Below are 22,071 nucleotides of genomic sequence, written 5' to 3' on the forward strand. Positions count from 1 at the left end.
AGGGCTGTGCTGGGCTGGGAGATGGAGCAGGAGAGAGGGGAAAAGGGGCACTGACTTCCTCCTGACCTGCCTGGCTATCCCAGGGCTCCTTCCTCTTCCTCACAGCCTCCTCTTCCATTGAATCAAGGTTTGGGAATGGGAAATCCTGTTTAGGGAAGAAAACAAAGGGTGCGCACATTGTCTTTTGTTCTGGTTTTAAGGCAAACCTGGGGAGGGTCTAAACCAGAATTTCAGTTTAATAAGAAAATGAAGATCAAGGCAATGATACAGAAACATTGCCTTAAACTGACAGAGTAAGGATATAACCTGACACCCTGTTGGTCAGGGTGGTGGCAGCAGTCCCATTAAATGGTGGCTGCAGTCCTGTTGGCGTGATGAGTGTGATTCTGTCGAAGCAGTGATCCTGTAGAAGGGTCTGGTCTTCCTCTGAAGGTCCAGTGGTGGTTATGGAGGTCTAGTTCTCTGGGAATCCAGTAGGCAAGCTGCTCCTGGTGTTTAAAGCCTCAGCTTATATCCAGGTAGGAATGCTTGGATCCTCCCCCTGGGGGGAGCGTCCCACAATGGGATGATGGAATTTTATCAGTCCTGCAGTGACACTCAATGGCCCATTCACAGGAGATATCTCCCCTGGAGGGCGTTTTCAGTGCTGAGTCCTGGAAGAGATAAAGAACACTGCCCCACCTGTTTATAGCAGTTGATGAAGATGGGGATTGAAAACATGCATTTGGTTGCATCTTGCATTGCAACCTGAAACAGTGGGGTAATCCCTGCTCAGGGGGTGAACACCACCCCCCTTACCCAAACTGGCTCAGGTGTAAAATCCCCAGCCTGGGAAGGCCAGGCACACAGGGGACAATGTCACATTTTTCCTGCTCCAGGGGAGGGTTCTTTCTCCTGTCATTCCCTTCCTGTCCCCCTTGTCTATCCCATTTACTGTTAAATAAAATCCATTTTGGATTTGGTTTCATTATTGCCTTAATTGGAGCAAAGGAATCTAACAATTTTCTTAACCAGACTAACCAGACTGTGAAATCATTTTGGCACAGCGAGTTCAGGGCACTGTTCTCTGACCCAAAGTGCCTTTGACAACAGCACGGTTCCCTCCTCTGAGGAGGTTGTGGTTCTTTCTGGAGGAACTCTTGGAAACTGGGCTGCAGCTTCCTCTGAGTGACTTATGGGAGAACTGATAAGGAAAATCGCCATTGTGGGTCTGGAGCATGAAGAAAATATTTTGTTGTCCTTCCTTGAAAAGTTTGGTAAAATCACCAGAGGAAAGAGAGCAAATGTTACCAGCGAGACTGACAAGGTTCATTCACCCCACAGTGAGGAACACAAAGCTGCTAAAAGTCCTACAAGAAGCCCAGCTGAAGTAGCAAAATTCCCAAATAACTCCTGAATTCCCAGGCTTGGGTTTATGCAAAATGTAAGAATCATTATTCTCTTCATCCCTGTCACCTTTGCTTTTAATGATATCTGTATTGGGCCGAATTTACATTTTTCTTTTATCAGAATGTGCTAGCAGCTGAGCTGGAGCTGTGCAGGAACCAGTGGAACTTGGAATTGCCAAAAAATTGCTTGTACTGTCAGTTTATTAATGTTTGGGATTTGTTTGCATTTTCATCACATGTGATTTGTGGAAAAATCAAATATTCATCAAAGTGATTTATGCAGAGTCAAGTTTGATTTCTGCAAAGTTATAATGTCCAGTGCCCTGGGCATGCTCGAGGGGTCTCTGTGCCTCTCACCCTGGGGGATGCTAGGGAGGGGTTTGGGGGTGTTGTTCCTGTCCCTGTCACCCCATGCCATTCCCCAGGGGGTGTCCCTGCCCCTGTCCCTGTCACCCAAGGCCATTCATCAGGGGATTGTCCCTGTCACCCCAGGGCATTCCCCATGGGGTTCTGCATCATTCTCACCACAGGGAATGCCTGGGGGCTCTCCCTCTCACCACTGTGCCATGGGGTGCTCGGGGCAGTCTCTGTCCCTCTCAGCTCAGGGGATGCTCGGGGGTCTCTGTCCCCTCACCCTGGGGGATGCTTGGGCAGTCTCGATCTCTCTGGCCTCAGGGAATGCCTGTGCAGGGCTGGGGACCAGGGGCTCTGTGTCTCTCTCCCTGCTGAGGGTGCTCGGGGCTGGGGGGGCTCTCCGACCTTCTCACACCTGAGCAGGCCGGGAGGGGTCTCTGTCCCTCTCAGCCCTGCTGTGACCCCACCCCAACATCATCGGGGTCAGAGGGACAGAGACACCTCCAAACCCCCAGAAGGGCTGAACCTGGGATTTGGTTTGGGGCTTAGGGTTTAGGAAGGGGCTGGAACTGAGGCTGGAATTGGATTTGGGGCTGAGATTTGGATTAGAGCTGGGATTGGGGTTAAGGCTAGACATGGGATTGGTTTTAGGGCTGGGGTTGGGATTTGGTCTGGGTCTAGGGGAGTCTGGGACTGGGCTGAGATAAAATACAGAACTCTGAGTGTGTCTAAACATGGAGTGAGTTTGAGACCAGGATCAGGATCAGGTGGGACTGAGCTCACCCAGAGCGGGACAGGGGGGATATAACTGTGGGATAGTTTGGGGAAAAAGGAAGGTATGAATGCCTTGGGTTGAGGATTGTCCCACCCCAGTCCATCTCCAGAAGTCACCTGATGTCAATAAAAATCTCCAAAAATCAAGAGTGAATCAAAATAGCCACATGGATTGTCCCATGTCCAGTCTCACCCCTCTGGGGTTCTGGTTGTCCCACATCTCAGGGCTGCTGGGAATCCCATGGGTCCTGGGGATCCCCCATCTCCAAGGTCCTGCCTAGGGGTTCTGGGAGGTTCTGGGTTCTCCCTCTCCAGCTTCCCCGCAATCCAGCCACTTGGGGCTCCCCCCTCTCCGCACCACCCTACCCTGGTTTAGGGCAAATTTGGGAGAAAATCCCCAAAAGGGGTTTCCTGAGATTCAAGCAGATTATTCCACAGCTGATTTAGTAAAATATTTCCTTGGAGAAAAGTGAAAAAAACCTGTTTATTTAGCAGGTAAAGCATTCACCAGCACAACAAATGAACAATATTATACAATAAGACCTCTTGCTACTCCAAAAGAGATGACAAACTCAGAAAGTTTCTCTGTGGGCTGTAGCTCAGCTCACTCAGTCTTTTATCATTCTCTTATCAGTTCCTCCAGCACTGGGAATGCCCAGCCCAGGCCTGGCCTGGTGGGCCACAGGTGCGAGGTGCTGGTGGTGTTCTGAGTGTTCTGTTTCAAGCAATTTTAAACTGCACCAAAGAAAAAGGAAAACAACAGTTGGGGGAACTTCTCTGCCTCAGAGAGCTAAAAACTAACTAAAAGCAAAGGAGAGCTCTGTCCCACCCTCTGTCCATCCAGAAGCTGGAATGTGGAGGAGTGAGTGCAGTTTCTGAAAACAAACTGTGCACTTCTTCCTCCTTTGCTTCACTCTCAGAACCAGCCTTAAATGTGCAGAACTCATTCCTGGGCTAAACAGACCGAGGGGGGTACGAGCATCATGAAGTCACCCCAGGACACCCCTGTCAGGGTCAGGGGGTCCCGTCCCCACCTCATCTCCGGGCTGCCGGGGGTCCTCCAGCTCCAGTATCGCCCCTTCCCCTCTCCCCACCCAGGGAGTTCCCCGTTCCACAGCCCCAGCTCTCACAGGGATCCCCAAAACCAATGTCCCGCCCTGTCGGTACCGGGCCATCCCCACGTGGACCCCCTGGAACCCTCCCGAGGGGCGACTGGGGCTCCTCTGCCCCAGAAAATGCTCCTCTTAGAGAGCCCGGAGATATCCAGGGCTCGAGTCCGGGATCTGCCAGCTCCGAACACTCTCCAAAAAAATCCTCCTGGAGACCCCTGGCTGGAGTTACTTGGGAATTCAGCTGCTTGAGCTGGGCTTCTTCTGGGACTCTCAACAGCCTTGTGTGCCTCACCATGGGGTGAATGAACCTGTCAGTCTCGTTGGTATCATTTGCTCCCTTTCCTCCAGTGATTTTAACAAACTTTTCAAGGAAGGACAACAAAATATTTTCTTTACACAGGGCACCCACAACAGTTATTTTCCTCACCAGTTCTCCCATAAGTTCCCCAGGAGGAAGGAGAGACTGCGTCCAAGTTTTCAAGAGTTCTTCCAGAAAGAACCACAACCTCCTCAGTGAAGGGAGTCATGATGTTGTCAAAGGCACTTGGGGACAGAGAACAGTGCCCTGAACTCACTGTGCAAAAATAATGTCGCAATCTGGTTAAGAAAATTTTTATAGAGATGCCTTTGCCCCAAATAAGGTGCTAACGAGACCAAATCCAAAATGGATTTTATTGAACAGTAAATGTGAGGTAGAGAGAGATGGAAAGAAAGAGAAGATGGAGAGCAAGGGAATGACAGAGACCTTCCTGGGAAAGGGGAAGTGTGACATTGTCCCCTTGTGTGTATGGCCTTCCCAGGCTGGGGATTTTACACCTGAGCCAGTTTGGGTAAGGGGGGTGGTGTTCACCCCCTGAGCAGGGATTACCCCACTGTTTAAGGCTGCAATGCAAGATGCAACCAAATGCATGTTTTCAATCCCCATCTTCATCAACTGCTATAAACAGGTGGGGCAGTGTTCTTTATCTCTTCCAGGACTCAGCACTGAAAACGCCCTCCAGGGGAGATATCTTCTGTGAATGGGCCATTGAGTGTCACTGCAGGACTGATAAAATTCCATCATCCCATTGTGGGACGCTCCCCCCAGGGGGAGGATCCAAGCATTCCGACATGGATATAAGCTGAGGCTTTAAACACCAGGAGCAGCTTGCCTACTGGATTCCCAGAGGACAAGAGCTCTAGAACCACCACTGGACCTTCAGACATTGTACAGGATCACTGTTTCGACAGAATTATGTTTATCACGCCAACAGGACTGCAGCCATCATTTAATGGGACTGCTGCCACCACCCTGACCAACAGGGAGTGAGATTATATCCTGACTCTGTCAGTTTAAGGCAGTGTTTCTGTATCATTGCCTTCATCTAAATTTTCCTATTAAATTGTAATTCTCACTTAGACTGTTCCCCAGGTTTGACTTCAATCCAGTACAAAAGACAATGTACTCATCGCTTGTCTTCTTGCCAAGCCAGGATTTCCTATTCCCAAAACTTGATTGGATAGGGTAGGAGGCTGCGAGGAACAGCAAGGAGCCCTGGGATATCCAGGCAGGTGAGTAAGAAGTCAGTGCCCCTTTCCCCCTCTCTCCTGCTCCATCTCCCAGCCCAGCACAGCCCCCGGAACAAAAGACAATGTGTGCACCCTTTGTTTTCTTCGCAGAAAAAGATTTCCCATTACCAAACCTTGATTGGATAGAGGAGGAGGCCGCGAGGAACAGGAAGCAGCCTTGTGACACCCAGGCAGGGGAGGAAAAAGTCAGTGCCCCTTTCCCCCTCTCTCCTGCTCCATCTCCCAGCCCAACATGGCCCCTGGCTGCAGGCCAATGCTGCTGCCAAACCTGTCCTGCTGGGGATGCAGTGGGGGGATCTCCTTCCCCTTCCCTGTGGCATGGAGGCAAATCCCATCCTCTCCTTGTCCTTCCTCCCCCAGACAAGGAGCCGAGAATGGAGACCAGGGAGGAAAAATGTCCATGGCACAACCTCATGGAAGAGGCCATTTTGAGTGACTCCACAGTGCAGAATTCCAATGGGGAGGAAAATCCCCAGAGATTCCACAGGAAGATGGTCTCTGAAGCCAGCCCAGGGTATTCTAAGGAGGAAAGACCCACCCTGTGCCAGGAAGGTGGACAAAGCTTCAGCCAGACCTTGGAGCTGGTGGCCCATGGGCAGCTTCATGATGGGGAGAAGACCTACAAGTGCTTGGAGTGTGGGAAGAGCTTCAGGCAGAGCAGCATCCTGATCAACCACCAGATGATCCACACCGGGGAATGGCCCTATGAGTGTGGGGAATGTGGGAAGGGATTCAGCGACAGCTCCGCCCTCATCTGGCACCAACGCATCCACACTGGGGATAGGCCCTACGAGTGTGCCCAGTGTCAGAAGTGGTTTCAGAGAAGCTCCAATCTCCTCCAGCACCAGCAGATGTGCACGAATGAGAAGCCATTCCGCTGCCCTGAGTGTGGGTTGGGCTTCAAGCGCAACTTCAACCTCATCACCCACCAACACATCCACAGTGGGGAGAGGCCCTACGAGTGTCCCCAGTGTGGGAAGAGCTTCATCCAGAGCTCTGCCTTGACCAGTCACCAACGAAGGCACCGGTAGAGGGAAGGCCTGCCAGTGCACCAAGTGCAGGAGGAGTTTTGTGCACTGCCCCAACTTCATCCATCATTGGAGGATCCACGTTGGGAAGAGCCCTGGTGATCCATGTTCCATGTGATCCATGTGGGGAAGACACCAGTCTCTTGTCCTGCCCCTCCCAGTGACATGATGTGGCATTGAAAAACATGAGGATCTGGCCATGGCCCTGCCATTACAATCACCCCTACCTCAGGTCATTGCCAGGGGCAGGAAAGGGACTCTCTCTCCCTGAGGAGAAGGGTGTCCTTTCCAGGAAGGGGAAATTATGGCCAGGCAGACCCAGTGAGTTGTGTTTTAGTTTTCCCAGTAAACAATTTTGTTTATCCTTTCTCTTGTCAATATTGTTTCTGTTCCATTTATTCCTTATCTCGTTGCTGTTCCAAATAAATCGTTCTTATCCCAGCCTGTGGTCTTTGCCTTTTGTGCTTTCCATGGGAGGCAGGAGGGCAGTGAGGGCAGCACGGTTTTAGCAGGAGCAGGAAATTGGGGAATCTGTTCCTGAACCCCGGCCCATGGAAACCGAGCATCCAAGCTGGTCCCAGCCCTGGTGGCCATGGCAACAGCCTTGGGAGCGGGTCCCTGGCTGGGGCTGTGGGAACCTCTTCCCTCTGGTGCCCAGGGACAGGAGTGGAGGGATCGGCTGCAGCTGAGTCAGGGCTGGCTCAGGTTGGATGTCAGGAAAAGGATTTTGCCCAGAGTCTGCTGGGGCCCTGCCCAGGCTCCCCAGGGAAGGGTCCCAGCTCCAGGGCTCTCAGAGCTGCAGCAGCATTTGGACAGCGCTGCCAGGCCCAGACTGGCATTGTTGGGGTGTCCTGTGCAGGGCCAGCAGTTGGACTGGAGGATCCTGATGGGTCCCTCCCAGCTCAGCCAATTCTGTGGTTCTGGGATCCCATGAGCCTGGGGATGGGGCTGCAAATGGTTGCCATGGCAACGGGCTCTGGCTGCAGGCCTGAGCTGGTGTCCATGGCAACCAGCCCTGGCATGGGGTCTCCATGGAGCTGCCAAGGGACTGAGCATAGCAACAGGGGTGTGGTGATGGTTGCCATGGAAACTGACCATAGCAACAGGGGGCTGGTGATGGTTGCCTGCTAAGGATCAGATTTTTCACAGGCCCTCAGAGGGGTTCCATGGGGACTTTCCAAGAGTCTCCAGGCTGTTCCAGAGCTGGAATGTCACTGGCAGAATCTGGGGCTCCATGGACACCTCCCAGGGCTTTCTGAGGATGGTAAAGAGCCCTGTGGTCAGACGCAGTCATAGCCATTCCATGGTGACATCCCAGGGGACCTTGGGCTGCAAAGGCACCGATATGTCACAGGAACTCACGTTGGCTCCACAGTGACATCCCAGGAGTCCCCAGGCGGCCAAAGAGCCGGGATATCCGAGACAATCACAGGGGTTCCTGTCATGGGCACAGTGGGAGCTTCAGGCAAAGTTTAATATTAGAGAAGCACCAGTTGGGTCATGAAGTGCAGAAAGGATCCCCAAATGTCACCACTGAGTCAGAGATTACACAGCCTCACATCAGAAGGCTAAGGGCTAAAACCTACCCATTTATTCAATCATCTACTTTTACATCTTGGCTTGCTTCAGGTGGACCTCATTGCTCATTTAATCAAGACATTTCACATGATTGGCTAATTAAGACCACACCCTTCAATAAACAACTTTATGGAAAAAAGCCAACTTATTTCAAACATTTTCAGGGCACCAGTTATTGATGTTTGTTTTATGCTGGGCCTTTCTGGGGGCTCCCTGGATGGGGGAAACCCTCCTGTAGCAGTTCTGTGCCAGATAAAAGGAGATGCAAAAGAATTTTTCTATCTTCAGCCTCTTGCTTATTTTTATCTTATCTAAAGTTTGCACTGCTGTCCACACGAGGCTCAGCAGGCTGGAAAAAACACCTCAAAATGGCTCTAAAATGTACGGTTTCAAGGTCTTTTAAAGTTGTGTCATCCAATGAACTCTTAAAACGTATCTTATTTCTACTTATCTACCAATAACTCATTCCTTGACTGTCCACATAACCTCTGCACTGTGCTTTCTTGACCAATCACCCTGTGCCACCAACACTGCAGAAAATGGAGTAGATGAAGAAGACAGGGACTACACCCCAATTCCTACATCTTGCTGCCTTTCTACACCATACTAAAAATCCCAAAACCTAAATTTCTCACCCAAGTGACATACTATACTACTCTCTATTATCTGTTTCACAAATTGTTAAATTGTAATCTGTCTCAGAGTCTTGGAAGTCCTCTCCAAGGGCAAAGGTGAAAGGCAGTGTTTCTCTGGGGGTCAGAACCCCTCAGAGCAGACAGAGAAATATTCCCTGTGGCCTGGATTCCCACACATTTAACCTAAAATTCTTTTACCCTTAACATGTGAAGTTACCCATAAATGTTCCTGGTAAGTAGGATTAGAAAAAGAAATAGAGAACGACAGAAAGACAGCAGATCTATAGAAAGACACACACATGGGCACCAACTGCAGGGGTTCCAGCATCACTAACAGAGGAACGCCAGGAGAAGGCAGGATCCAGACCCTGGGCTGGCCTCGCGTACCACCTTTTAACCCCCTGGGCCTTCATTGGCCCGCTCCTGGGGTGGGACTGCCAGCTGCTTGCCCAATAGCGTCAGGGTAGGCACCAGCTGCTAGTGTGTGATTGATTGACAGCTCAGCCAATCAAAGTGGGGTTAGCACAGCATCTGCTATGTGATTGACAGCTCTGCCAGGCCAGGGCTGGGGGCGGGGCTCTGTCATTTCCTTCCCATCTAAAAGAACTGTCTTTCTTGTCAAGGCTCCCATGGCCGAAATTAGGATTCCACCTCTAAAACTCCCTATATCCAAGGGTTGCTCCCAAACAAAATCTGCCAATACAGTCAAGTCTGGCTAGCCTCAGCCTCTGGTGACTGCCTTTCATCTGCCCCTGGGCTCGGTTGTTTTCTTCCTATGGAGACCACTTTGACACTGTGGGGTGTTTTGGAACCAAAGGGCATGGTTACACTGTAGGAACTCATGGAACCAAGGAGATCATTGTGACACTGTTGGTACCATGGATCCAAGGGGCCATTGTGACCCTGTGGACCCTCATGGAAGCAAGGACATCACTGTGGCTCTATTGGGCCACATGGACCAAAGGAGCCAGAGCAAAGCAGCGGTGGGGGGGGTAGCCCAGCTGTAACTCAGAGTCAACCCAATTTCACCCCAGAAGAAGTGGGCATGAGGTTTCAAGCACTGGGAATCATTTGTTTAGCTTAGGGTGAGTTTAAGAGTTCCCCCATAAGCCTTTAGTGTTGCTATGCTAAGTTGTCCAAGTTCTCCTCCCCTACTGGTTACTTGTTTCTCCTATATGGTTATTGTTCTAGAGTGTTCTACCCTCAAGTGTACATGTTGTTGCTTTGCCTTTATCTCAGGTCTTGGAATACCATCCCTCGTACGGTGCTCAACTTCTCCATGTTTATTTTTTTCACCCTGTTACTAAAGTTTTTTTTTTGGGCAACTTCATTGATCCTGCTTGTAGGAGCGTTGGGGAATAGGACGGTTGGGACAGACAGAGACGAGACATCTCTGAAGCCAGGTCTTGGAACTTGTGGTTTATTGCAAAGGGTGTGGGTACAGGGGCCATGTTCGGAGCTGCCAGCCAGAGATCAGAGCAGGCCTGAAAGAGGAGCTTGAAAGAGGCACCCAAAATGGATGCCCAAAAGAGGAGGGAAGTTCCCATTACAATACAATAAATCTTCTTTTGTGCTGTATATTCTAATTTTCACTAAACAATCTAGTACAAGACACAAATCTTATAGCATTACATACAGCCTATAAGAATCATTACATTACCATACTGTGTTACATTTTAAATCTTAAAATCCACTCTTTGGACCCCTTCTGCCAAGGTAGTAGGATCGCTCTGACCCTTGGACCTGTCTGCAAGGAGAGGGTATTGTTTATTCAAAAGAAGATTACCTTCAGCTGGCCATACCATTGTTTTCCAGTTGTTCAGTAACTAAGGCTTGGTATCTCAAAGCTTGCTTTCATTTCAGTCTCACTTATAGTTTCCATATTCTCAAAATCTATTGCCAGGCAATCATATTTATAAGGCTTTCCTGTTTCATCTTCCCCAGCATATGCTCCTTTTAATTTTCACCACCCTTGCCCTGAAGTTGGGGAACCCGAAAGGTTTGTCACAGCCACCCTCATTGTGATATCTGGCACCCGAACAGGGACCCTGACATTCAGTCATGTCCACTGGGGTTGGCTGATGGATAGGCCAGTGCTCCCTGGGATTTTGGATTATGCCGGGCCGGCAGATTCATCATCGTTCAAGGGACCTTGCCCAGGATCGGCAGGGACAACGATGGTTTCACCTGCGTAGGATTGCAGGTGGGTTTGGGGAAACACAAGACATTTAATGCCCATTTGGCCACTTTGTTTTTACAATATGCACCCACGTCCCATAATTGATTTGAGGTGTTCCAGTGGCTCTTCCCCATAAGGCAGAGAAAGAGAAAAACGGGCAACAAGATGTCCAAAGTACAGAGGAGCATATATGGATGCTTAATTCTCACTGATTATGACATAATATTTTCAAAGAACAAATTGAAATCAATCATGAGGTGGATCATTAAAAATTTTCCAGATGCTCCTGAGCCTGACAATCCTCTCTCCATCTTGGCTCCTCCACTTCTGGCTACCACAACCTTCTCTTCTGCCCTGAATGAACCTCCAGACTCCATCGCCACAACTGCGGGTCATGCCCTCACTGTCAATCATTCCACCTTCACCCTGGACCATGCCACCAGAACTCAACCCCAGAAGTCCACCATCCTAAATCAAGGCCCTTCCTCCCTAACATCTGAAAAAATGGCAGTGCCCTCTGCCACACCCTCTGGCAAAAATATAACCCCCATGGTCAAAGATACTAAGCCCAACTGTCGCACTATTTCTAATACAAATGTTTCTCCTCCAAGTTATTCTTCCTCCCCAGAATGCAGTTTGGATTTCCCACATCCACCTTGCCCCTCAACCCCAGAAGGTGCCTAGGAAAGGATCTGGAAAGAAGCAGTTAAAGAAGGAGACTGGCAAATAGCCTCGAAACTCCTCGTTCGCCCCGTATAAAAGAAAACGGCAGAATCCCCGGTATCAGCCATTGCTTTATGGGGAAGTCAAGGATCTGTGTAGGGCAGCTAAAGACCATAGGAAGGACTTACCTTGTTTTAATGGCCTAATGAAGGCCATGTTTACAGCGCATGTCTTAACCTCATATGATTTAAAATATATTACGACCATGTGGGAAGGGGGATGGAAGTGTTTACTAAATCAATTAATAGCAGACTATGCTAATAATGAGGCAAGGGCGGAATTGACAATCAACCATCTAGCTGGAGAAGGACAACACAGCCTACCAGATGATCAAGCAGCAGGTACCCCCAGAGAAGTATTGGATGATATCAAAGAGATACCTTTGAAAGCTTTAATCCAGATGTCAGATGGTAGCAACCCTAATGTGGACTACCTTGGGTGGCTGCAGCTAAAGCTTTAGGACAATTAGACTGTCTTGGGTGCCTGTTAAGTAAGCAAACCAATGCTACCTCCCTCACACTGAGTGGCCTGCTCTAAGACATAGACACCATCAGACATGCCACCTTGCAGAACAGTGATAGAGTTTTTACTCTGGGCACATGGGAACGGCTGTTTAGAATCTTAGGCCATGTGTTGCATGAACCTCTCCAGCCACAGCAAATCAATCCACAGGAGCAATCAGGTACTGAAGGAAGGTTTCAAGAAGCTTTCGGTGGAAAACAAAGACTGGTTCAATAAACTTTTTCAATACAAGAGACTAAAGGGTTGGATCATTTCTAGCTAAAAGAGGACTATTAATTATTTTAGTGGTTGTTGTTGTGTTGTTAATTGTCCAGTGTTTGTTTGGATGCTTTTAGAAAATCTTACAAAATTCTTTCAGTTCCATCTTTGTTGTAAAAGAGAAAGGAGGAAGATACCCAACACAGGATCCTCATGGACTACTTGGAGGAGAGAATTGGAGGCCAGGATGGCACAAAAACCTCTCAGAGACTCAGTGTGGGAAGGAAACACCTTAAAAGTACCAAAAAGTATTCTTAAATCCATAAAGTACCTTCAAATACTGGAATATCTCAAAGTATTAATTGGCACAACTGAGTGTCAGTACAAAGCTCTCAAGGGACTCGTTAAAGCAGATAATTGGGGCTGTGATTGCACAAACCAATCACAGAGTCTCTATCAAAAGGGAAACACCAAGTTCCTTAAAATAACTGAAGTACCCTGAGTATTATTGAGCCCCACTGAGTGTTGTTACTGACAAAGCATCTCCAGGGACTAATTACAGCTGATAATTGGAGGCCATGATTGCACAAACATCTCAGAGGCTCCAAGGCAAAAGCCAAACCCCAAGTCCTTTGAAAAACCTACAGTCCCTGCAGGGAGCATTAAGGAGCCCCCAGAGCAATTCCTGAACAAGGCTCCCCAGGGACTCCTTCCAGCAGATCCTTGAGGCCACTGGCATGTGGGCTAGGGAGGGATGATGAGGGCAGGACAAGGGGCTGACAGTGCCCAACCTGGCTGGAGCTGTGCCAGGAGGCCCCAGGGCCTCAGGACAAGGTGTCTCCTCCCAGCCCTTGGTGGCACAGACCCTGCTGCTGTGACCCAGGGCACCAAGACTTGGCTTCTGTTTGTCCTCACACATGTCATCACTGCCTCCAGTTCTCTGCTCAGCCTGGGGCCTGGGGACACTTTCTCAGTCATGTCCCTCACTGGGACCCATTAAAAGTCCAAGAAACTTTGGAGTTGGATTCTGCCTTGGAGTTCTGGAGAGGTTTCTTCAGCTCCCTCTCAGGGACTGATCTTCAGGGCCTGAGCACAAAGCCCCAGAGGCTCATTAAAGTCTTTTTTGCTGTGTCTGTGCTGCTAAGCTGGGCTGGGCTCCTGGCACAGAGGCAGCTCCTGTAACCAAGAAGAGCTTCAAAAGCACATTTCTCTTGATGAGCAGCTCTTCTGCCAGCCCAGCAGGGCTGAGGCACTGCCTGCAGCCAGCCTGGGCACAGCACAGAGGCTCAGAGAGTTTCAGTCAGTCAGCGCTGGGAAGGTGCTGAGAAGTGCCTGGGGCAGAACCACTGCCTGCAGCCACCCTGGGTACAGCACAGAGGCACAGAGAGCTTCAATCAGTCAGGGCTGGGAAGGTGCTGAGAAGTGCCTGGGGCAGAATCACTGCCAGCCCTTGGGACAGGAACCTCTGCCTGCAGGACAATGCAGCTGCAGCTCCTGGAGCCATCTCCTAAAGCTGGAACATCCCAATGCCTACAGACCCTGTGAGTACATTCTCTGATTGTCTCTTGTGCAGAGCAGCCAGGGGTGCCCAGGGCTGTCCTGCAGAGCAGGGTCCTGCAGCCCAGGGCGCTGTGCTGGGGCAGGGACTCTGCTGCCTGCCAGGGACAGGTCTCAGCCAGCCCTGGCAGCTGCTCCCAGCACTGGGGGACAAGATCTGGGTGGGAGGAGACAGCTGGTAAGGCTTGGAAGAGTTCTCCTGTGGTGATGATGCCGCATTGTTTAGGTCTGCTCACAGCATGACATTTCACTGCAGAATATTTATAAGTAGATTTTACAAGGAGCACAGTGAGGCAGGGGCTGCATAGAAGGGAAAATCCTGCTTTTTTAATCTACTGCTGTGGGTGGCCTGGATGGGCAAATGCACATAGATATTCCTCTCTCAGTTCAGGATGACGAAAAGAAAAAATTTCTCTAAGATGGTAATAAACCACGCAATGACAGAAATCAGCATAGGGCCCCTTAGAGGCAGCATCCGTGTTGCTCTTCCAGCCTCCTCAGCGTTGCTCTGATGTTGCCATCAGAGCCCGCAGAGCCAGAGCTGCCCCTGGGCAGTGCCTGAGCTGAGAGGGGTCTGCAGGGCAGAGCTGAGACCCCAGGGCTGGGCTGGGCTCCGGCAGCACTGGCAGGGCCCAGCCCTGGGCACAGGGAAGCAGCTGCTGGCAGGGACAGTTCCAGGCAGCAGAGCCCTGGGCAGGCAGTGGGGGGAAAGTGCCTCCAAGCTGTGCTGGGATGTTTCAAGTCCTCCCCAAACCCAACTATTCCATGATTTCTTTTCTTACAGATACCCATGCACAGACAGCACAAATGTCCAACAGCAGCTCCATCAGGCACTTCCTCCTGCTGGCATTGGCAGACACACGGCAGCTGCAGCTCCTGCACTTCTGCCTCTTGCTGGGCATCTCCCTGGCTGCCCTCCTGGGCAACGGCCTCATCATCAGTGCCATAGCCTGCAGCCACCACCTGCACACGCCCATGTTCTTCTTCATGCTCAACCTGACCCTCACTGACCTGGGCTGCATCTGCACCACTGTCCCCAAAGCCATGCACAATTCCCTCTGGGACACCAGGAACATCTCCTACTCAGGATGTGCTGCACAGCTCTTTTTCTTTATGTTCTTCATCTCATCAGAGTTTTGTCTCCTGACCATCATGTGCTATGACCGCTACGTGTCCATCTGCAAACCCCTGCACTATGGGATCCTCCTGAGCAGCAGAGCTTGTGCCCACATGGCAGCAGCTGCCTGGGCCAGTGCCTTGCTCTATTCAATGCTGCACACAGCCAATACATTTTCCCTGCCCCTGTGCCATGGCAATGCCCTGGGCCAGTTCTTCTGTGAAATCCCCCCGATACTCAAGCTCTCCTGCTCTAAATCCTACCTCAGGGAAATCGGGCTTATGGCTGTTAGTGTGTGTTTAGCACTTGGCTGTTTTGTGTTCATTGTTTTCTCCTATGTGCAGATCTTCAGGGCTGTGCTGAGGATCCCCTCTGAGCAGGGACGGCACAAAGCCTTTTCCACCTGCCTCCCTCACCTGGCTGTGGTCTCCCTGTTCTTCTTCACTGCCTCATTTGCTTACCTGAAGCCCCCTTCCATCTCCTCCCCATCCCTGGATCTGGCCCTGTCACTTCTATACTCGGTGGTGCCTCCAGCCCTGAATCCCCTCATCTACAGCCTGAGGAACCAGGAGCTCAAGGCTGCAGTGTGGAGACTGATGACTGGATGCTTTCAGGGACATTAATCTGCTTGCCAATTTCTGAAAATCACTTGTAATAAAATTCATCTTTAATACCTCTTGTTTGTTTCAATTTGGCAGGTTTTTTTCTATTTTTTATGTGTTTAATATTGTACTCAAATAAATGTCATTGTTTGTGCCATTTCTGATTCAGTTTCTCCACCTCCTTCACTGTGGCCACAGACTGTGTCAATGAGCTCTGGGTGCCTTTAAAGGAACTAAAGCATTCCATTAAAGTTTTCTGCAGAGATGCACTTTTGTTGCCTTCTCTGTACCTGCAGCAGCAATGTCTGTGTTCAGAGCTGGGGCAGATAAGTGCTGGCCCAGCAGCAGCTGCACTTGGTGTTGCCAGTGTTGCTGCCATGGTCCTGCCCCATTACCCTGGTGGCCCTGATGTTGCTCTCGGGGCCAGGCAGAGCCCCGTTGCCCTGGTAGGGCCTGAGTGCTCTCAGGGCCAGGCACAGCTCTGGGGGTGGCAGTGCCGGGGCTGCAGCAGGGACAGGCCATGGGCACTGCTGGGGCAGAGCTGACGCCTCTGGCCAGGCCCTGGGGGCCCCAGGCTCCTTGCCCAGGCTCTCTCAAGAACACAGCCAGGCCAATGCTCAGCACAGAAAACCCCTGTGAGCAGCCCCAGGCTGGCCGTGGGCAGGCTGGGGGGAAAACAGCATGGCTGGTGCTCTGCAAGGGCCCTGGGAGAGATGGGAAGGAGCAGCAGAGCAGGGGCTGATCCATCCCCAGAGCGCTGCACAGCCCATCTGGATCCCAGAGCGTCCTCATGGAGCTGCCAACAACATCCCTCCTCTGCAGCCCTGGCCTCTCCCCCAGCTCACACAGGTGCCCCATCCTTGCAGGCACAGACACGGCAGCACTGGCTCAGCAGCCCCTGTTTGCATTGCACACAGCAGGGGGAGCGCCCCCATGCTGTTGCTGTGGGGACATGAACCTGAGGGAGCACAAATGCCATCAGCCCCTGGGGCCAGCAAGGGCTGGGGGACACCAGGGAAACCACTCAGCTTTGTCCTGGCCTCTGCAGTCAGCCAGAAAGTTTGTTCCCATCAGCTGGAAGTTTCCTGTCCCACTGCAGACGCTGTTGCTCAGAGCCAGGGCTGCCTGGCAGCCACCCTCAAACTGTCCTGAGCATTTCCTTTACTTAACCTTTACTTTCTTTACTTTTTCCTGATTCATATTTCTTCCCACTGCCCACCCCTGTTCCCTGCCCTGCACACAGCCCATCCCTGTTTGCCCTTTCCTCTCTGGCCCCACTCCCCATTGCAGTTCCTGACTTGGCACCATGGGAACGTCCCTTGTGGAGCAGGATCATCCTACAAGTGCTGCAGGAATTGTCTGCAGGCTCCTGCAGTGCCTCGTGCTGCTCCCTTGCCAGAGGCACCCCAGGGCAGGGGGCCACATCTGGGCTGCTGTGTCTGGCTCTGGGGCTCCCTGTTCTGGGCAGTGAGAAGGATCTGCAGAGGCTCTGCAGGACTGACAGGATGGGCTTTGGGGCTGGCAGGAGAAGCTGAGGGACCTAGGCTGCTGGAGCTTCTGCAGAGGAGGTCCAGAGCTTGTGCTACAACTGTTCCAAGGGTTGTTTCCAAGAATCCCAGAATCAGCAAGGGTGGAAAAGTCTTTTGAGATCATCGTGCCCTGACACCACCTTGTCTCCCCTGAGCCTCCTCTTCTCCAGGATAAACAACCCCAACTCCCACAGCCACTCCTCACAAGACTTTTGTTCCAGACTCCTCCCCAGCCTTGTTGCCCTTCTCTGAACACGCTCCAGCCCCTCCATGTCCTTCCTAAATTGGGGGGCCAGAACTGGACACAGCACTCGAGGTGCTTCTTAAGCAGTGCTGAGCACAGGGGAAGAATCTCTGCCCTGCTCCTGCTGGCCACACCATTCCTGATATCCATAGGAGTGCCAGGGGTTGGATGATGGAAATGGTGGGGAGGGGGTGGGGACAAAGTGTTATTGCTTTTCATCCATGAAGGGTCTTGACTTTCATATCTTTTCTGACTGCATTAGATGTTTCTGGGGATCAATATCAATTGGACATTTATGATATCGATCTGTAAACTGGAAAAGAAAGCAGGGCAAAATAATTCTCTCTGCATTGTTTTCAGTAGAGTATATTGCAGTGTCAAAATTGTCTCTTTGGTTCTACAGAGCCCTTTGGTTCAATGAGACCTTGAAGTGTCACTGTGGTCTCCAGTATTTCATGAGGACCTGCAATGTCACAATGGACCTTTGGTTCCACGAGTTCCACATTTTTCCATGAATCCTTACTTCAATGGTGCTCTGTAGTGCCACAATTTTCTCCTTGGTTCAATGGCGCCACACAGTGCCACAATTGCCCTTAGGCCCAACAGGGCCTCATAGTGTCACAATGACTCCTTGGTTCCATGGGGATGCAAAGTGCCACAAAGGCCCTTTGTCTTCACAAGGCCTCAAAGTGTAAAAATGGCCTCCATGGTTTCACAAGGCCGTGCTGTTTTACAATAGACTCTCCACTCCACGATGCCCCAGAGTGTCACAGCGGCCTCCTGGGTTCTGCACTTTAAGAATGCCCCTTGGTCCCTTGGAGCCTCACACTGTCACTATTGTGTCCTTGGTTCCATGAGGCCCTGCAGTGCCACAATGGTCCTTTGGTTCCACATGCCCCATGTGTCACAATGGCCTCCTCACAATGGTTCCATGATGCCCCATAGGACAGCAATTTTTTCCTTGGTTGCATGGTGTCAGAATGGTCCCAATGTCCCATGGAGACCCACAGTGTCACTGTGGTCCCCTTGATTCCATGAGGCCCAGCCATGCTACAATGGGCCCTTGGTTACAATGGGTTCCGAAGGATCATAATGGTCTCCGTGGTTCCATGAGGCCTTGCCATATCCCAATGGACCCTTTGTTCCAAGGGGGGCCACAGTGTCACAAGGCTGCCTTAGTTCTGCAGACTCTGCAGAGTCGTAGTGGCCCGTTGGTTCCAGGAGGCAGAGCAGAATCAGAATGGCCCCTTGGTTTCATGGAGCACCACGGTGTCTTCATGGTCCCACCGGTTCCACAGGGCCCCAAAGTGTAATAATGGACCCTTGGTTCCATGAGGCTCCACTGCATCACAATAGACTTTGGTTCAATGAGGTTCCTCAGTGTCTCAATGGCCCCTTGACTCCATGTAGCCCTGCTGTGTCACAGTAGCAGGTGGTTCCATGAGCCCCCACAGTGTCACAATGGTCTCCTTGGTTCTATGAAACCCTACAGAGCCACAATGGACCCTTGGTTCCAGGAGGCCTTGCTGTGTCACAACGGACTTTGGTTCCATGAGCTTTTGCGCTGTCAACAATGGTCTGAGTCCCACAATGTCACCATGGATCCTTTGTTCCATGAGGTTCCACAGCATAACATAATTATCTTGATTCCAGAAGGTTCTGCAGTGTCACAATGGACCATTAGGTGCTATGCAGCCCCAAACTCTCACAATGACCCCATGGCTCCGTGGGCTTCCATATTATCAGCAATGGTCTCCTGGGTTCCACAAGGCCTTGTTCTGATACAATGGACTTTTGGTTCCATGGGGTTCCACTGCATCACAATGGACCCTTTGTTCCATGAGGTTCCAAGTGTCACAGCTGGGTCCTTGGTTCTGTGAGCCTCTGCTCTCACCAAATGTCCAAAATATCAGAAAAGACTCCTTAACACTCATTTGGTGTCTAAGTCAGCAGCATTTATTCAGGCTTGAGGTCCCGCGGGCGATAACTCCTTACGTGGACACGTGATTCTACAAGGGTATACAGTATACAGGTGACCTTATATACAGTCACTATGTATATATTCAAATTTACCCATTTCCATAAAACCTACCCCAAGTTCCCGGATTCACTCCTTTCTTTTTCTATCACTGTATTCTTGAGCCAGATGTCTTCATCTTTTCTTCCAACCATTCCTGCTGGGAAAGCTGCCCCTGCATGCCTTGTTTCTCTACTGAAAGCTGACAGGCATGGTAAAAACTGAATTAAGCCTTTTGGTACCAGCCCAAGGCTTTGTGTGGACAGGCAGAGGCAGAGCTGTCAGCAAAGGACGGGCCCAGCCAGGTGGGGCAACCGGGGGATGCTGACAGCCTGCAGGGACAGAGGCGCAGGGCAGGGACACCATAGGACAGCCTGGGCTGCACAGGGCACAGGGATGGGCAGCAGCTGCAAGACAGCCCTGCCAGAGCCAACTTGGGCAGCACTTTGGCCATGGCTGCTGGCCTTGGCCTGAGGCCATGAGGGGACAAGTGACCCTTGCAGGCCTGGGGCCTCATTGCCTCCTTGTCCCTGCTCAGCAGCCTGGCAGGGGCCGCCCCATGCTCCTGCCCTTGCCATTGCACATCCCCACATGCCAGTGCCCATCCCGGGAAGAGCCCTGAACAAGGAGGGAGGGACAGGATCTGCCTGGCCAGGGGCTGGAGCTCAGGCCTTGGCCCTTGGCATTCCTGAAACACACCCAGGTGTGCTCAGAACCAGAGACACCGTTGCCTTGTTTGTCCCCATCTGTCATCACTGCCTCCAGTGTTCTGCTCTACCTGGAACTTGAGGACACTTTCTCAGTCGTGTCCCTTACAGGGATCTCTTCAAAGTCCAAGAGACTTCAATGTTTCAGTGTAACTGGGTTCTTGAGGGGTTTGTGAGATCACTGAGGGAGTTGAGACATCACAAAACAGGCTGTGACATCACATAGTAGGATGTGAGGCCATAGAGCAGACTCTGCCATCATAGAGTGTGGCTCTGTGGCATCAGAGAGTGGGTTGTGACATCACCAGGTAGCTGTGTAACATCATAGAGCACGCTGTGACATCACAGAATAGGCTGTGACATCACAGGGTCACTTTGTGACATCATAGTCTTCTATGACATCACAGCACTGCTGTATGACATTACAGGGTAACTGAGTTAGCTGTGTGACATCACAGGAGCTGTGTGACATCGCAGGTGATGTATGACATCACAGGGGCAGTGTGACATCACAGGGGGGCTATGTGACATCAAAGGAGCTGTCTGAAGTCACTGAGGAGGTCAATCCTCCCCAGCTCCCCCTCACAGTTTACTCCAGAGAAATCCAAACCTGTTCATGCACAGTGGGTTCCCCTGTCCCCCCGGGTCCCCCCCGCCAGTGTCACAATGATCCCTACATTCCATGGAGCCACACACCTCTATTCCCTGTGTGGAATGCCAGCTCTGTGGCTCCATGGAATGTAGGGATCATTGTGACACTGAGAGGCCCCATAAAATCAAGGGTCTATTGTGACATTGCAGGGCCTCCTGTCATCAGTGGTCCATTGTGACGATTGGAAACAAGACCATTGTCACAATGCAAACACCCTGTGTCCAAAGGTCCATTGTGACATTGCAGGGCTCATGGAATAGAGGAGTCATGTGACACTGTGGGGCCTGGGGAACCATGGAGACCGTTGTGACACTGCAAGGGCTCATGGAATCCTTGGGACCATTGTGACACTGCTGAACCCCATGGAATGGGGTGCCCCTTGGTGCCAAGACTCTCAAGAACTCAGTTGTCTCTTCTGCTAACGAAACACTGGGGCTGTGTTCTTTCCTTCCTATAGAAAAAGAACTCTCCTTCACCTCCAAGCATCCATGGCCAGAATTGGGATTTCACATTCAAATTTCCATATATCCAGGGATTGCTCCCATAGGAATATTGCCAAGACAAGTCTGGCTGGCAGTGGTTTCTCAAGGGTCAGCTCTCATCTGTTCCTAAAACATTGGGGAAGGCTCCGTGCTCTCCTTCATTTGAGAAAGAACTGTCCTGCTTCTCCAGGTGTCCATGGCCAAGATTGGGTTTGCACCTCCAAAATTCCCTAAATCCAAAGACTGCTCACAGACAAAATCTGCCATTCCTGACAAGTCTGGCTGGCCTTGGCCTAGTGAGGCTCTCATCTGCCTTCCAAACACTGGGGCTCCATGCTTTCCTTCCTATGGAAAAGAATTTTCCTTCTCATCCAGATGCCTATGGCCAGAATTGGGAATTCACCTCCAACATTTCCTGTTGTGACAGACTGGAGGAGATTGTTGGTTCAAAACATTTCATGTGTGGGGCAGGAAGGGGCAGGTCCAGCCATGCCCTGCCCTGGAGCCCCAGTCCCCCCAGAGCCTCTATCCCAGCCCAGCAGTGTCTGCCAGTCCCTGGCACAGCACAGGCAATGCTCCACAGCCACCTCTGCAGCCCCCAGCCCAGCTCCTGAGGGACCAAATGACCCACAGTCCCACCTGGGGGAAGGGCCCAGGGAGACCAAGGGGTATTGAAGGCTGACCACAAGGTAAGCAGACATCTTGACCCAACCTCCTCTTGGAATTTCCATCTGAAGACTGCTGGAATCCAGGAGTTGGTAGTAGCATGTGTGCTTCTCTGTATCTTCTTTTTTGTATTTCTCTCTTTCTGTGTCTTCTTTGCCTTCTTCTAATTACCTCTTCTTGTAAATTTTGATTAACTTAAAATTGAGCAGGCTTAGAGTTTGTGTAGTTGAATGGGCCAAGTCAATGTTTGAAAAGTTTTTTTTGTTGATTGAATGTCATATTAAACCTTTTGCAAGTTTCTCTGATTTTCTAAAGTTCCCAGTAAAAGCTGTCTTGTTGTTTTGAGCTCCTGAGAAACTCTTGTTTCTCCAGTGCTCCTAACTCAGAGAATACAAACAATTGTAATTCCTTTTAAATGTCTCCTTGAGAGAGTTCTTT

The 22,071-nt window shown here is 50.9% G+C and overlaps 1 protein-coding gene and 1 pseudogene across 1 annotated transcript; one reads left to right on the top strand and one right to left on the bottom strand.

The window, feature by feature from the left end:
• Positions 1-22,071, bottom strand: part of LOC131096519 (zinc finger protein 850-like) — a 425,516-nt pseudogene that overhangs the window by 387,958 nt on the left and 15,487 nt on the right.
• On the top strand, positions 14,425-15,357 carry LOC131096513 (olfactory receptor 14C36-like). Its single transcript, XM_058044854.1, has one exon. It carries the CDS (start codon positions 14,425-14,427, stop codon positions 15,355-15,357), a length of 933 nt encoding a protein of 310 aa, XP_057900837.1.

This window comes from Melospiza georgiana, unplaced genomic scaffold, assembly GCF_028018845.1.
Source record: "Melospiza georgiana isolate bMelGeo1 unplaced genomic scaffold, bMelGeo1.pri scaffold_42, whole genome shotgun sequence".
Lineage (NCBI taxonomy): Eukaryota > Metazoa > Chordata > Aves > Passeriformes > Passerellidae > Melospiza > Melospiza georgiana.

Excerpts from the sequence above, each read along its gene's own strand:
- LOC131096513 (XM_058044854.1), top strand. The coding sequence starts at position 14,425 with ATGTCCAACAGCAGCTCCATCAGGCACTTCCTCCTGCTGGCATTGGCA.